We start from the raw sequence: 16759 nt of genomic DNA, 5'->3' as shown, positions 1-16759 counted from the left end.
AATTTGATAGTTGATCTGAAACCTTTCAAAACCATATGAAAAAGAAATGTCAAAATAATTCAACTGTTGAAACAATAATGTTCATTTTTTTCAAAAATATGTTCGGTGGAAAAAAATAAACTTTTTGTGTCATAATTTGTTTAATGTCCAATCCGATTAACCCATGATATATTAATTATAGTTTAATTCCACAATTTTTAATAAAAATTGATCCGGTCTATCGAAAAGAAATTATATAATAACAATAAAAAATATTGTATATATATAAATAAAATGATCAAATATATAAAAAAAAATTATCGATAATATATACAAATAAAATCATCATGCGTCTTATCCTAATTATAATATAGATTTGTTAGAACTTAGAATCATTGTTGGTGATTTTTTTTTTCAAATCCAAATTTACAATACCATTACGACCTATTGTATACGTTTGATACTATCTTTTTATGCTTTAAGAAACCTAAACCTTTCTAAGCCTTTCAAAAAAAAATTCACATATCCCAAACCCATATTAGATGCATACAAGTTTGTCTTTCAACATGAGACTAAACACACAAACACATAAACCAAATGATGCATTCAAACAACAACAAAAACAATTGTAGAAGCAAACACCGTCACATGTTATTAAACCCTCACCAACCACTTTTTACCGTCCGACAGAAGTCAACGGTTCCGTGACCGTCAAGTTACCTCCAGACTCCATTGTCACCTCCACATCAAGCACCTTTCCATACATCTCATACCATCTCCCCAACTTCTCAGTCCTAACAACATCAAGCAAATTATCCGGAAGCTCAGAAACTCCCTCCAAGATCTTAACCACAGTAGCCATATCCGGCCTAACCTCTTCAGCCTGATGCGAACACAACACTCCCAGCTTCAAAACAACCTCAAGCTGCCCCTTGTCATACTCTCGTCTGATTCTTTCACTAGCCGCCTCAATGATATCACCTTTCTCCCAGCGGTTAATCGCCCAATCAGCAAGAACAATCTCTTCAGGCTCAGCTCGCGGCTCAAAGAGCTTCCTACCGCAAGAAACTTCAAGCATAAAAACACCAAAGGCGTAAACATCTGTTCCCGTGGTTGGTCTCCCCGTTCTCATGAGCTCTGGTGCCATGTAACCAAACGTTCCGGCTACTCTAGAGGTCTGAGCTTCGTGTCCTTGATCATATAGCTTAGCCAGTCCAAAATCTCCAAGACTTGCATTCATCTTGTCGTCTATTAGTACATTAGCTGGCTTGATGTCTCTATGAACCACAACTTGCATCCACTCGTGGTGGAGATAGGCTAGTGCAGATGCAACATCTTTGATGATCTTGAAACGTTGACTCCAAGAAAGCTCTTCTTGATCTGATGATCCTCCGTGGAGGTACCTGTCAAGACTACCATTGGGCATAAAGTCATAAACCAAGTAGAGCTCTTCATTGTACCTGCAGTAACCAAGAAGCCTGACTAGATTCGGGTGTCTAAGACGACCAATGGTAGCTATCTCAGCTAAGAACTCACGCATCCCTTGGCTCGAGCCGTGAGAAACACGTTTCACAGCAATCTTTGCGTTGGAACCTGGAAGTGTTCCTTTAAAGACCTGACCAAAGCCTCCTTTCCCTAGAAGCTGTTTGAAACCGTTTGTGGCTTTGAAAAGCTCTTTGTAAGCAAACCTATGAGGTCCACATTCGATCTCCCATTCCTCTAAAACCTCCATAACCTTCATATGTCTCTTATAGAAGAAGAAACTCAAACCTGTAGCAACAAGCGCAGCAAAGAGAGCCAAGGCCAAGCTTGTCCCCAAAACTATCAGAGCTACCTTAGTTTTTGTTATGGGATATGATGGAAACTTTGGTATCCCTAAGTCAAGATTTGGAACAGTGATGTATCCATTGATAAACCAAACCCACATGTAATGCATCGCTCCAACCGAGCCGGTAGAGGCTGAGAAGCCTGCATACATTTTCTCCGAAAAGTACGGTGAGAGATCTTGTTTCAGAGAAAGAAGTGGCTTCTTTGGATAATAACCTTCCTCTGGTGATGATAAAGTGACATTGATCTGTGCATCCTTGTGGCTATACAAGATAGTGAGTCTAAGTAGGTTTCCACTGATCAAAGAGAGGCTTCTGAAATGCCCCTCTTGATCATAATAACCAGCAGGAGCAGATAGAACAGACCTCATGCCGTTTATGTTGATACCGACATGGTTGTCATCAATGTCACCAAACTCATCATCTTTGTTTATGTCAAGCTCAACAGCGAAGATATGATTAGACATGTTCCCATTGTTTGCTTTGGTGAAGATTCCAAGGTACTGATCAGCAGATGCGTTTGTGATCCCTCTTGAGGGAGAGATCACAAAGGCCATACCGTGAGAGCCTTTGCGCTTATGCTCAGGGACGATAGCGAAGAAGAAGGTGACGGAGAAAGATGTCATGGTACCATTGGAGTTCTTGAACTGGAGTATCTCGTCGTGGAAGGCTTGGCCATATGTGTGCTTCTTGGTGCTCGTCAACGTTCTGAAACCTTTGACGAATCCGGCTGATCCTTGCATAATCAGCTTGCCATGGGTGTGTTCAGTGCAACAGAACAGAACAAGGATCAAGAACACGACATGTGATAGGATTTTACTAGACATGATCATTGATTGGATTGAATAGTTAGTTTCTGTAATCATTCATGTCCCGGAGAGCTTGATGAAAGACAACTAAGCCACACAAAAAAACACATGAACTAGTCAAAGACCTGGAGAGACTAAAAATAGAGAGTTAGATGGCTACATGTTGCAAAGTCAATGCCTGCAACCAATTAATTAAAGCATGTTTGTATCTTTAAGAAGCAACATGAAAAGTAAACTAGTGACTTCCCTCAAAGAAAACATAAGAACTAGTCAATGCCTGAAAGGCTGAAACCAATTAATTTAAGCAAGGCTGTATCTTTAAGAAGAAACATGAAAAGTAAACTAGTTGCTTTGCACAAGAATCATATGAACTAGTCAAAGATCTGCAAAGACAAAACCGACAGCTATGTTTTTAATTTTTTTTTCTTTGTTATATGCCTTCAAAAGTTCTACTTCAAACCAAATCCTCTTGTCATTGTTTTTCCTTTTCATTATATTACATTGGCACATTCATAATCAACACTCAAAAATCAACACCACCAACAATTGAAGAAAATGTAACATAAAAAAAAAACATGTTCCATCAAAAACAAATCACACATATCTGTTAAACGGTTTACTAGACATCGAGACAGTAGAATCAACGCTCAAATTCCCTACTGATTTAACCGTCTTGCGCTTCTCAAGAACCACCACACCTCCAGGTGAAGAAGAACCAGGACCTCCTTTGTTGCTCATGAGCAACGATCCTTTGTTCCATCTAAACACATCTTGACCTCGTTGCGCTTGTGGATACGACACTCTCCTCTTCTCGCTGCTCACCGATGATGGTGTTCCCATCACTCTCTCTTTCGGGTTGCTGTTTGGTCTAACTTTGGCCTTGGCAGAGAGCGTTGGAGCCATGTAGCTTGGGAATGGTGGGCAGCTTGTGAGGCTGTCATCATCCTTGAAAGGAGAACCACCTCTTAGTCTTCCTCTTGAATATCTTGGGCTTAGTCTTATTGGTGTTAGCATGTAATGGCTCGGTGCAGGACTAGCGAGAGGGAGCTGTTGATCTCCCCAGTTCCACCATAGAGGGAGCCCAACGTCATGAGCAGACTTGGGTGTTACCTTGTGAGAGTATGCATAGGCCATGGACCGTTCTCTCTTGATGATTGCATCTGCTTTCCTCTGTGATCTCGCGTCCCTTTCTTCTTTTGTCAGCACACTGTCGTCCCAGTGATCATTAACAGCATCTTTCTCAACTTGTGTTTGGTTTTCCGACGTTCTTATGCGGTGTGACTGGATTTTGGACTGAACACGGACCAGTTTCTGCATGTACTTCATTGCGTTTACTGTCTGACGCTTCACGCTGTATCCTTTCACGATCCCTTGAAGCCTGACTAGACCTTTGAGTGCTCTGAAACTCCTCCTTGCCTGTTTCATCCGAATCAACAACTCTCTTGTTTTGGATATGGAGGCTAGTGTAACTTTAAAACAGAAACTAGAATGTGTATACGTACCGTGTAACCTCTGAAAGCTGCTTGTATCTTTGTTGCAGAAGCATGTTGGACAAACAGAGTTGGCTCTGGTCTAGAAACAATCTCCTCTCGCAGTTCTGCCCTTGGAGAGAGAGGCTTAGGCGTAGTGGTTCTTGGAGTATCCAAGGTTAATGGTTCTGCTCTTGGAGGAGGCTTTGGTGAAGGTGGTCTTGGAGTATCCAACCTTGGTGGGTCTGCTCTTGGAGAAGCCTCTCTTGCGGAAGGAGGCTTTGGTGAAGTTGGTCTTGGAGAAGGAGGCTTTATAGAGACTGTTTGTGGGTAGACAACTCTTGGTGAAGTTGGTTTTGGAGAAAGAACTCCAGGCTTCAGAGGACTACTTGAAGAGGCTGGTGATGGCTTTGATTCATCAGGGGGATTCTGTGAAAGCGATCTTGAAGAATCCAATCTTGGAAGGTCATTATCTCTAGGAGGAGGAGACTGTGGAGAAGCAGGCCTCAGAGGAGGTGGAGGAGAGGCTGAGGGTGGATTTGATTGATCAGGAGGAGTAGGAGGCCTGAAAACAAGATTATGATCTCTCTCAGCTTCTGCCAAAATCTTTTCAATACTACTAGGCTCTCTGAAGATGGGAAGAAATGAACTGCTCTCTCCACGCCTTAGCTTCCCAAAGCCTTTCTTCTTACTCTTTTCTTTCCCACTCTTTCTCTCTGCTTCCTGCTACCAAAAAAGCCACAGTAATCCCATTATCAAGCACAGTAAAAAACTCTTTAAATCCAACATTTTTGTAGAAGAAACAAAATCCAGCTTACATTGCCTAGCTTCTCTTTGGACTGTGGAGTAAACACACTTTTGATTGCAGAAAACAAACTTCCTTTCTTCCCCATTTCTCCAACATTCCCTTACCTGTCACAATAAAAACATAACTCTAACCTTCTTTCTAACACCTCAAAGGGAGAAACCTTTATGCTAATCTTAAAGATCTATGCATACAATTGTGTACTTGATTAAAACTGAAATTTTCTTTAGAAGCGTTTCTTACAGAGATTGATGGCTAGGACGTTGCACGAAGCTGCAAGTTAGCATGATTGCTCCCCACAACAAAAAGCCTTACCTGCATGATTTAAATGAATCAGCAGTTACATAAGATCAAAGAACACAATACAAAAACTGCCTAAGAGAGATATGTTACAAGTTGTTGAGCTTCCATGAAAAAGGAAGTTTTAACTTTTATGACAAATCTTAGGCCAACTATATATCTTCCCTTCAAATTAGGTGAACTACAAAAATTTGCTTGTTTGATGCAGAAGACAGAGACAGAGACAGTTTTGTAAGTGTAAAAGCTCTTGAAATTTAATATGCTGATATTACAAAATTGAAAGTTGAAAACTTTGCTTAGAGAATTGTATTAGTGAAACACAGGAAGACAACAACAACAAAAAACAAGAACAGACAGATCTTTTGAAACAATCTAGAACACTAGAAAGTGAAAAATGAATATTAAATCAAAGAGAACACAAATAATTCACAAGCAACAAGAACTACATACCTTGGTTCTGAGAATTTTGGTAGCTTTGCCTTCTCTAGAGAGAGAGGCCACATAAGCAGCCAGAGAAGAAAGACTCTGGTCTGGTGATTTTCCTCTGTTTCCTCTCAGCTCTCACATACAAAGTTTTGTAGAGACTATTTAATTGTATTTTTATAATGGCCTTTTAAAGAAAAGTATTAGTCTTCTAATCTTTTCTTTGGGTTTATGAGTAAAATTACTTTGAAAAATTGTTGAAAAGTCTGCAACTTTGGATCTGGGACTAGTTGGTAAGGGATGATTTCAAACTTTTGCTTTTCTATTTTCTCTTACCTTTTGTTTTTTTTTGTTTCTTTTAATTAGATCGATTATCATCATGAAAATAGAGGAACAGTTGGTCACTTTATCACTCAACCTTGGCCCACCATTTTTTTTACCTCATTGTAACCACAAACTCAAAAACTCTTCACTAGTATACCAAACGGTAACACATAATAGTATGGTGGATTTGTATTAGACTAGTAGATTTTTATTGGATCATTTGATAGTCTATGCCAGCTAAAAAAAACTTGGTAGTGTTTTATATGGAGAATAGTCTTTTCCTAGAAATAAACTAAACGAATATTCGATAATAAATTATTTATTTTAAAAAAATTTATACATGTTTATATACATTTCTAAATAAATAATAAATAACAGTTTAAATGAACAAATCTATGATGTTTTATCAAAAAAAACTTAGTTGTATGTGCTTATACTCTTGGCAACCTTGTTGAACTTAAATTAATTCCAACTTGATTCATTGAATAGATCATGGATAACCTGAAAAAATATAGAGAAAATGACTTTGTATTCAATAGAACATCTAGTAATTGATGAATCAGATAATAAAATAGCTAGTGTCTTTGTATTCAATTGATTGCAAGAGTATATTCAATTTTTTTCTGTTCATTCTAGAAATAATAGATGCAAGTTTTAAAAAACTGCACAATTTTTAAACAGATGTTAATTAATAATTTTGCATAGTTATATTTCATATGTTCACAGCTTTGGCTTATGCTAGTTTCGTAACTCTTATTTTCCATTTTTTCAGTTCCTAAAAGTTCTCTATGGAAGATATATACACTTGCAAAATCTTTGTGAGATTGTCGATAACCATTGAACTCTCTGTTCTTTTCCTTCCTCATTCCTGATGTGTTCAATGGAATAAGATTTGAGTTTAAATGCATCAAGCTGGGTACTGCTGATCCATACAAAATATTAGTCAATGAGTTCATAGAGATCACATGTGAGGAGAAACATAGAGAAGTGCTGATAAATCACTATCTTCCACATATTTCAAGCACAGCAGCTCTTCTAAAAGCCAAGAGCAAGTCTGTTGATCTACACACACTCATCCAACAACAAATGGGAAAAAGCTCATCTTGTCCACCCATCAACCTTTGAGACCCTTGCTATGGACTCTAAGAGAAAGAAGATCTTCATAAATGATCTCAACAAGTTCATAAACAGGAAGGACTTCTACAAGAGAGTGGGTAGAGCATGGAAGAGATGCTACATACTCTATGGGCCACCTGGTACATGAAAGACTAGTTTAGTTGCTGCCATTGCCAACTATTTGGGTTTTGATTTGTATGATCTTCAACTTGGAGTTATGAAAGATGATTCTGGATTGAGAAGGCTCATTTCCTCTGTTGGTAATCGATCAATCCTTCTTGTTGAAGATATCGACAGCCATTCAATTGATCTGGGATCTTCTAAGGTAACTTCTGTTTTTGTCTTTCTTTCTCTGTGTTATTGTCCTTTCTTAGAACTTTCTAAGAAGGTAACTTCCCCTTTTCTTTTATGTGTGTTTTGTTTTTCCTAATATGATAAATAGGATGGTCTTGCTACGGGGAACGAGAAGAAAGAAGGAGGTCTGTCTTTGGCTATGATTTTGAACTCTCTGGATGGGGTTTGGACTTCCTGTGGTGAAGAGAGGATTATCATCTACACCACAAACCACATGGACGACATTGATGCACGCCTTATAAGGCCTGGCAGGATTGACACGAAAGTTTACATGGGATACTGCGGCTATGATGCTTTCAAGACACTTTCTGAAAATTACTTGGAGATACATGATCATGCCCTCTTCTCTTACATACAGAGTAAGCTAACTGAAGTGCAAATCACTCCAGCCAGGGTAGCAGAGGTCTTCACAAGAAACTATGATGTTGACTCAGCCCTTACAGATTTGGTGAAGCTGCTAGATGAGGGAGAAAATGAGGGAGAAGATGAGGAGGCTTCTATTTGATCTTGAGCAGAATTAAAAAGATGAAACTTTGTTGACTTCTTTTCTGTGTGGGAAACTTTCTTTTGTTACACGCCTACTTGTATTTCAATTCACATTTCATTGTTTTGCTAAAAACAGACAAAGGCTTTTGATATACACCTACTTTTCGGCAATGAATACAGTTGCTTGTGACCAGTCAAAGCGATGAGTCAAAGCAATGAACAATCTGGCCACACAGACGGGGTGAATATCTGTTTCTATTCACATATGGGAATGGAACAAGAGAAGAATCAACTAGAAGTATCAGAGAAAGTCATGAGTTTTTCAAGTTTAAAGAAGTGAAAACCTTGGCTTTATGAATAACTTTAACAGCAACTTCTTCTTGACCCTTCAGGCTGCCTTTTTTACCCTTGGCCGAGCAAGTGTCCTCGACCCACCTCGCCGTCCATCTCATACTCCTTGTCTTCAGGAATAGAGACCTCGTTGGGAGCCTAAAGAGGGCTCTGTTTTTATTTTTCTGTTGAAGTGCGAGTTGACAAGTTACAGAGAAGGCGAACAAGACTAAGGAATTTTGATTCACAACACAAATAAAAAGCTTCGAGGGATCGGATCAGATGTCATTTGGGAACAAAGGTGACATAAGGGTCGCTTTGAAACTATTAGCATTCAAATATAGACTTCTATTCACCATGTACTTATACACATTTACATATATATAGTGTATTATATCAAAGTCTAGTTTCTTTTGGACTTACACCAATCACATCTGTTAATTAGATTCTTCTACGTCGACAACTATTCTCACATATCTCAAAACCCTAGTAGTACTCACACCAACAACTCAAAGAAAATAATGAAGAAATAGCATCAAAAATATTCATTCTTTATAATTAAATATTTATATCATCTTTTTCTTCTTCTTGAAAAAGAAAAGAAAAAAAGAACACACAAAACATACTTTACAACACTTTGCTTACACTCCCACGACTTACAACTAAAACCATAGAACATTATCAAATAGACAATGGAAAGGCTTTGCTAATTATAAGCAAGTTAAATATGATCGTACCCTATATGTGAGCCAATTAAAGACTTTTTAATTCATGTACTCTCATGATCTCACACCATTATGATGTAACCCAGCGCACGGCGACGTTTTGACCGACCGCTCTCCTCCACCACCACCAGAAGAAGTGAAGAACTACGTTCCATCAAAGACTTGCTTGACCGCTCGAGCAGCAACTTAAGAGCGTTATGTAAAAAAAAATGCTTTGAAGAGACTTAAGAATCTCCATGATGTCAAGCAAGAGATCTAACCTGTCGTCACAACATAAGATGCTTTGAAGATTATATGACCGTCCTTTGAATAGTCTCCGTAGTAGTCAGTCTCTGGGGGTAGAAGGGTTTGGTCGGAGTCGGAGATCTCTAGGGTTTGTTGTTTCTTACTACTTACAAGTTTGAATATTCAAAATCAATATACGTAGATACATTCAAAAATCAATGATCCTCGATTTTTGTAGAGTTAAATATAATGTCAACTAAAAAAAAAAGCCTCAACTGAAACTAAGAATTATAACAAGATATCATGAAAAGATAGTATTCGTGAGTTAATAACACCAAATTGAATGGACATGAGAAAATTGCTAACGATGTACGTAGTATTTGGGTTGGAGAAGCTGTAAAACCCTAAAAGCCATTTCAAAATCTTCTTTTACAATCGATATACGCACGTATATATATGTATTAAGATCCGTAGGTGAAGATATATATAAGTCATAGAAAAGAGTATTAGCTTGAATTAAAATTTATACTAGCTTGGAATTACAAGAGAGCACGTTACCGAGCTTGTTAAGATGAGAATTGGCTTTTAGGTATTACAAGAGAGCAATACTGTATTTCGTTCCTCAAAGCAGCAATACTGTATATAGTCATTGAGTTTTTTTGGTATTAAAATTGGCAAAGATCTTCAACGACAACACCTCTATACTTTCTTTTTCCAATACAAAAAAAAAACTAAAAAATTGGAATTATTAGATGACCGAGTTATGGGCAGTAAGGATGACCAGCACCCGCGAATCACAAGCTTCTAATGAACTAAAAGAATAATCAACACATAAAATTTGGTTACTTGCAAATTAATTTTTAAAAATAGATGTTGTGGAAGATTAGCAAGACTAGCTTCAAGTTTATATGACTGGCTCATAAGTCTCTTAAACATGCCAAATGTTTTTCCTCATCTTCATCATCATCAATCTTATCTGATGTTAAACTCTCCAAAGTCGTCACCAGACCTTCGAGTACCACATCAACATCTTCGCTCTCCATTAGCTCCACCGTGACTTGAGCTGGTGTGATAACTTGTCCATCAATCAAACGTTTGATGTCTCGATAGAGACGGTGTGGCTCATCATTGTCGACATGAGAGAGGCCCAAGTAGTTAGACGCCAACACTTTGAAGCCCTCAAAACAGCAATGTCCCATGTAAATTTCCATACTCATACGACTTAGCAATGTTGGGTCAATCATATCCTTGTTTTTCGTCGTGAATATTACGATGCGTGCTTCTCCCCATGGTGTCCCTAGTGTTAGGCTACTCAACAGTTTCGATAATACCAACACCGTCGATCCCTATCGACCACACCAGAAAACAAAAAGAAAAATACACCAAACAGTTTGAACATATGTATAATAATCAAAGCTTGGGATTTCCAAGTATAATAAAAAGACATATAAATGTAATGCATAAAAATAAAATAAAAATAATAGGCAAACCTCATCTATATCCTCTACGAGGAGAATAGAGTTGTTCATGACTCCTGAAAGCAGTTTTCTTGGATTGAAGTAGCATTCCACCGCTCTCGAGAGCTGTAGGTCGTAGACATCGAAGTTAAGGTACTTAGCCATAGCAACCACGAGGCTCGTCTTCCCTGTCCCCGGTGGACCATACAGCAAGTAACTTCTCGTCCAAGGTCTCCCAGCTCTATCGTAGAGATCTTTCCTTTGGACGAACATATCAAGATCGTGGATGAGGCCACGCTTGAGCTCTTCCTTCATAGCAATTGTTTCAAAGGTCGAATGGTGCTCGAGGGGCTTGGTTTCCCAAGTGTCAAAGGAGTGAGAATATATGTGCACCTCCGGAATTGTCGTCATCTCCTTTGCCGTGCTCTCTACGTAAGGTAGGTAAGAGTTGTAGACCAAGTCTTTGTGTCTTTTGTCAAATTTCAGCTCGAATGATTCCCTTCCGATACTTTTATTATTATAGAAAATTCTCCAGCTGAGCTCGATCCCTTGGTAGCTATCGGCTAATGTGAGTTCGCCGACATGGTAATTGACCGGGTGAATGCCGAGCTTATTGAAAACATAAGCGTGTGTGGAGGAATAGAGGATGTTTTCCCTCACAAACTTGTATGAGTGTTCGATGACAAGCGTGGTGACGTAATGATCATGTTTTGTATCAGTCAGTGAAGGAGATCCGGAAACATACCGGAGATAAGAGATGATCAGGTATTGAATCGGACGAGTTATTGCCTGAAACATTGATTTGATCAATTTGATCATCATGATATATAAACAGCCGCTGCAACGAAAGTCGATGCAAAACAAGGGAGATCTCTAAACAGATTAGGGCACATAGTCTCAGGGTTTAGTCTTTTTTTTATATATATAGAGAGAGAACAAACGAAAAAGTTGGCTTCACTCGGATTCGAACCAGACAACTTACTTTTTCATATATTTAAATTTTTAAAAGAAAATAATCTAAAAAATTGGGTGAACATTTAACTAGATAATCTTTTTGCTTGCTTGAAGGCAAACAATTTTTTTCCCTTTAAATGCAAATGTATGAAGACAGATTAAACATCAAAAATTAAAATGCAATGATTTGCTAAGTAATGAAGCAGAGTGAAATGCAAAGTAGAAGAGTACCAGTCAGTTTATTACTAACTGGCTCATCAGTTTTTGTAAAGGATAAAGTAATTATTGTTCTTACAATGATAGAAAACTAAAATATTGTAGCAGATGATAAATCGAACCATTCAAACTTAGATATCAAAACATGAAACTCCATAACTAGAGTTCTTTGTTATTCATTTTATTTTTGTAACCAATACAAAGCTTTGCATCCTCTTACTTACGATATTGATACTTGCAACAACCATAGCCTGAAATAAAAGAAAAATAATAATAAGATATTGATACAAGATTGACAGAGAAGAGTTGCATAATTTTTTTAAGAGGCTAACTCACTAGGATCAATGACTGTAATGAGACCAGAGCCTTCGAAGTAGCAATCCCTTTGGTGTCTTCCTTGAGCTTGATAATAAAGATTCATGGCGACAGAAGCATGATTAAGCGGAGTATTAGGATCATAACATGAACCTCCTTCCATTATAATCCGACAATCGATTTTAGAACATGCAAAATCTATGTTCTTTTGTAATCTTTCATTATCCATAACATGGTTCGCTATACACCAATGTCCCTGGCTCTGCAACAAAGAGCAAGTTCAAATGGAAAAAAATATATACAAAACTGGTTTTTATTTACATTTTTAATTTGTTTTGGAGTAATCTTAAACATGTACCTGTGAGTTTACTCTCGTGAAATTTTCCGAAGAAAAGTATAAAGAGATGATCAAACAAATACTTATGTGTGCTTTAGGCATATTTGATTTTGCTTGACGTCTGAGAACTCTTCTACAGCTCTGCTTTGCCATTTACATTTAGATTTAAGTTCCTTATATATGTATGAGACGTTTACCTCAAGAAAAACACATTTAAGTATTATAAATTTAAAGTAATTACAAAAGGTAAACATAAGCTCTTTTCAAAACTTTACAAAAGTAACTGTCATTTTTTTCAGCAACACATGTCGTCCTAATCTTGGAGATATAAACTAAAGTCTGTGCAATCACGTTTTTCAGTTTGCTTATATTAAGTCTTTCTGAAAAATTCAAATATCAAATTTAAGACTTCTATATTTTATGATAATAGCTATAAATATTTTAAGATAATATTTAGAAACTGTATGAAACCGAAACAATTAATTAAGTATTTATGTCTATATGATTATATAGACTTTTATATATAGCTATCATTTGTTAAGAAAAAACTAGAGCTCTTACTTATTTGCCAGATTTCACAAAAGTTTATTTGTTATTATTAACTTTTAACAACCAACATGGTTGTTCAAAAAAAAAAAACCAATACAAATTGTCGTATCATCTTAGATTTTGTTACACATCTAAACTCATAATAATTACAATTTACCTTTTCAATCTAAAAGAAAAGAATATCTGTAATTGGGGCGAACATTTAGAGTAGATACTCTTTAGCTTGCCTGAAGGATAAACAACTTTTCTTCTTCTTGAGATGCAAATGTATGAAGACAGATTAAACATCAAAAATTACAAAACAATGATTTGCTCAACTAATATAAAAAAACAGAGTGTAATGCAGAGTAGAAGAATATCCAGTAAGAGATGACATATGAAGAAGAGGCTAATTCTTGATTCGGATGCTCCGGCTTATGTTGAGATTGATACCTGAACCTTCTCCTCCATATGAACCGGCTTCCTGATTTCTCTTGAGATAACCAGTTTGAATTATATATGTTCAGGTTGGTTTATCTTAGAACTTATTAACCAAAACAGAAAATGTTTTTGCTTAAAAACTCTTTTGATCAAAATGAGAACACAAAACAAAATTGCTACAAACATTAGAAGAACTCTCTTCAATCTTCGTAACTCTTATTTACCATTTGAATTACTACTCAAATGAGTACAAACTCTTCTCCACCATGGACAACTATACTAAGAACTTGAATAATGGTTTTACTAATTTAAACGCACTATATTATAACTTTGGAGTTCAAATTGATAAAAATAAATATATAAACTCAACTACTCAAGCCAGAATAAATGTTTAATCTAAGTGACAAGACAAGTCTTCTTCCCACATTCCTTTCCCATTATAATTCGTCTACGTATGCTGCCACCTTGGCTCGTGTGTGAGATATATAGATTAGATTTTACCGCATTAACACATAATTAACCCTACCTATGTCATTACATTAAATTCATATGTGGATTGTATCATAAACTTATAAAAATCGATCACTAACCCGAATCGATAAAGCAGTAATTAAAGCACACAAAGTGCCATGAATCATCATTTCGAGAAGACAAGTTAAAAGTAATATCTCATATCAGAAGTAAATCATAAAGAATATGTACCAATCAGTTTATTACTAATTCGTTTTAAGGTAAAAGCTATAAAGGTTAACAGTTTTTTTGTAAATGGATAAAGTATTAATTTGTTGTTATGACGATGATAGTAGAATCATAGAAACTCAAATATGGTAGAATATGATAAATCGAGCCACTCAAACTTTAGATAGCAAACATGAAATTACATAAATAGAGCTATCTGTTATTCATTTTATTTTTGTAACCAATACAAAGCTTTGCATGTTTTTACTTATACTGATATTTGCAACTCCCATGGCCTGAAAATAAGAGAGAATACAATAAGATATTGATTCAAGATTGACAAAGAGGAGTTACATAACAGTGTAGAGAGGCAAACTCACTAGGATCAATGACGGTAATGAGACCAGAGCCATCGAATTGGCAGTTCCAATAGTGTCTTCCTTGAGCTTGATAATAAAGATTCATGGCGACAGAAGCGTGATTAAGAGGAGTATTAGGATCATAACATGAACCTCCTTCCAAAATAATTCCACAATCTATTTGTGAACATGCAAAATTTATGTTCTTTAATAATGTTTCATTATCCGTAAGAGCGTTCGCTATACACCAAGATCCTTGGCTCTGCAACAAAGAGAAATTCAGATGGAAAAAACAAATATATATATATATATATAAACGGACTTTTTTAACATTTTGAAATTTGTTTTAGAGCAATCTTAAACAGGTACCTGTGAGTTTACTCTCATGAAATTTTGCAAGGAGAGACATAAAAAGATGACGAAACAAAGACTTATGTGTACTTTAGGCATATTTGATCTTGCTTGACGTTTGAAAACTCTTCTGAAGCTCTTGTTTGCCATATACACTTACATTTAAGCTCTCTTATATATGCAAACAGAGACGTTCAGCCAAAAATAACTTTTAAGTAATATATCGGTAAATGGTAAATATAAATGAAACTAGTGAACTAAAAAAGAATGGAATGTGGAGAAAATAGATTATATTTCATTCTATTTATTCATGATCAAATTGTAATGAAATGATTTACTTTGAATTTTGTTTACTTCTTTTGTGGAATTTCATTCCTTTTATTACAAATGGTAAAAATAATTAATATGGAATGATTTTTCAATGTAATATTTTTTCTGTAATGATATGGAATGATATGTAATAAAATGGAATACTCTTTCCATTTTTTTTCATTTTAACTGGTGAGTAATTTAAGAAATACGAAGGACTGAAGCACTCACCAAGATTTTATTCCAAAAAATATATTCCAGTTGCACTTTGATATGATTTCATTCCAAATATTGATAATCTAGTTGAAGACATTAATTTAAAGTAATAACAAAATATAAACAAAAGTAACTGTTATTATTTTCAGTAACATGTGTCGTCCTAATCTTGGAGATATAAACTAAGTGCTGCAATCACGTTCTTCAGTTTGCTTATATTAAGCCTTTCTGTAAAATACAAATACCAAATTTAAGACCTATATTTTTATGCTAATAGCTATAAATATTTTAAGATAATATTTAGATACTTTATGAAACCAAAATAACTAAGTAATTATGATTATTATTGTATATAGCGATCATTTGTCAAGGATATCGAGATTGCTTATTTACTTGTCTGATTTCACATAAAAAAAGTTTATTTGTTATTATTAATTTTTAACAGCACAAAATGTGGTAACAATCTAAACTCATGATATCTTAAATTATTTATTAGATTAAATGCATAATAAAGTTTTAATAGTAGATTTTTTTTTTCAATCTAATTAATCATATATTTGAAAATCTAAAAAGAAAAAATCTCTAAAATTGGATGAACATTTTAGCTAGCTACTCTTTAGCTTGCTTGAAAGGTAACGAGTTTTACAAAGCAATGAACCAGAGTGAAATGCAAGGTAGAAGATCCAATAAAAGATACAAAACAAAGAAGAGAAAGAAGAACAAGATGACACAGGAAGAAGATGCTAATTTTTTATTCGGATTCTGTGGCTTATGTTGGGATTGATACCTGAAACTTCTCCTCCATATGAACCAGAAGGTTTCCTGATTTCTCTAACTTGTCCTCCACGTCTCTTGACTTTGTCCATGTACTTGTTCTGCAACCAAAAAACATCTGAGCTGAGGCAAATAAACTAACAATGGACAAACTAACAATCCAAGTGAGTTTACTTTACCCTGTAGTTCTTTCTCGGGTTCTTTTTGTCCTTGTTGCGATGTCGAGTCAATCCTCTGTTACTCAAAATCTAGGTTTTGGTGGAGATCAAAAAAGAAGGTTTAGAGACGGGTGCAGGGTAACAAGAAGATCTTGTTGTATGTAACTTTGGAAACATTCTAACCTCATTTGAAATCAGTCGTTTCCATCCACGGTTTCTGGTAATAACAAGGTCGATGATGGTTCCCTGAAACGACACAATCATGTCAATGAGATGGACACAATACATGTGACGGTCTGCACAGGGTCAGAGTCATTTTATAATCATACCTTGAATAGAATTTGCTTTGGCAGCTCGTTTAGCTTCTCTGATCTGTCTCACTTGTTTGTAAACCTCATCTTCTGAGCCTTCTGATTTGCCATCACTATCAACCATCCCATCATCTAGCTTCCTGGTTACATCCGGGATTAAAAATTATTAATATACATCACACTC

At 36.0% G+C, this 16759-nt stretch overlaps 5 protein-coding genes across 8 annotated transcripts; 1 reads left to right on the top strand and 4 right to left on the bottom strand.

The window, feature by feature from the left end:
* Positions 1-374: 374 nt before the first annotated feature.
* On the bottom strand, positions 375-2862 carry LOC106429276 (probable L-type lectin-domain containing receptor kinase V.3). The gene has a single exon (XM_013870019.3). The coding sequence runs from the start codon at positions 2669-2671 to the stop codon at positions 656-658; it is 2016 nt and encodes a 671-aa protein (XP_013725473.2). The 5' UTR covers positions 2672-2862; the 3' UTR covers positions 375-655.
* Positions 2863-3049: 187 nt separating this feature from the next.
* Positions 3050-5910, bottom strand: LOC106429209 (protein IQ-DOMAIN 14). 2 transcript variants are annotated; one of them, XM_013869951.3, is made up of 5 exons: positions 5639-5910; positions 5132-5203; positions 4902-4995; positions 4117-4809; positions 3050-4030 (listed from the first exon to the last, which is right to left on the bottom strand). In XM_013869951.3, the coding sequence occupies exons 3-5, from the start codon at positions 4974-4976 to the stop codon at positions 3209-3211; spliced, it is 1590 nt and encodes a 529-aa protein (XP_013725405.2). In that variant the 5' UTR covers positions 4977-4995; positions 5132-5203; positions 5639-5910; the 3' UTR covers positions 3050-3208. The 2 variants fall into 2 exon arrangements, with proteins under 2 accessions (XP_013725405.2, XP_013725406.2); XM_013869952.3 differs by having other exon boundaries at positions 4117-4806; positions 5639-5906.
* A 1160-nt stretch (positions 5911-7070) lies between these two features.
* LOC106429235 (AAA-ATPase At5g17760-like) lies at positions 7071-7910 on the top strand. Its single transcript, XM_048778244.1, has 3 exons — positions 7071-7191; positions 7276-7376; positions 7494-7910. The coding sequence occupies exons 1-3, from the start codon at positions 7071-7073 to the stop codon at positions 7908-7910; spliced, it is 639 nt and encodes a 212-aa protein (XP_048634201.1).
* Positions 7911-9979: 2069 nt separating this feature from the next.
* On the bottom strand, positions 9980-11799 carry LOC106429279 (AAA-ATPase At5g17740-like). The gene is made up of 2 exons (XM_013870022.3): positions 10662-11799; positions 9980-10517 (listed from the first exon to the last, which is right to left on the bottom strand). Exons 1-2 carry the CDS (start codon positions 11448-11450, stop codon positions 10089-10091), a joined length of 1218 nt encoding a protein of 405 aa, XP_013725476.2. The 5' UTR covers positions 11451-11799; the 3' UTR covers positions 9980-10088.
* A 130-nt stretch (positions 11800-11929) lies between these two features.
* LOC106429277 (glucan endo-1,3-beta-glucosidase-like) lies at positions 11930-15646 on the bottom strand. Of its 3 annotated transcripts, none has more exons than XM_022712419.2 (3): positions 14826-14858; positions 12135-12375; positions 11930-12049 (listed from the first exon to the last, which is right to left on the bottom strand). In XM_022712419.2, the coding sequence occupies exons 1-3, from the start codon at positions 14841-14843 to the stop codon at positions 12015-12017; spliced, it is 294 nt and encodes a 97-aa protein (XP_022568140.2). In that variant the 5' UTR covers positions 14844-14858; the 3' UTR covers positions 11930-12014. The 3 variants fall into 3 exon arrangements, with proteins under 3 accessions (XP_022568140.2, XP_013725475.2, XP_013725474.2); XM_013870021.3 differs by lacking the exon at positions 14826-14858 and adding an exon at positions 12472-12626; XM_013870020.3 differs by lacking the exons at positions 11930-12049; positions 12135-12375 and adding exons at positions 14250-14393; positions 14478-14718 and having other exon boundaries at positions 14826-15646.
* Between the last annotated feature and the right edge of the window lie 1113 nt (positions 15647-16759).

The sequence above is a fragment of the Brassica napus genome, chromosome A4 (assembly GCF_020379485.1).
Source record: "Brassica napus cultivar Da-Ae chromosome A4, Da-Ae, whole genome shotgun sequence".
Taxonomy (NCBI): domain Eukaryota; kingdom Viridiplantae; phylum Streptophyta; class Magnoliopsida; order Brassicales; family Brassicaceae; genus Brassica; species Brassica napus.
Note: the sequence above shows the minus strand (reverse complement) of the source record. Positions and strands in the feature narration are given on the sequence as shown.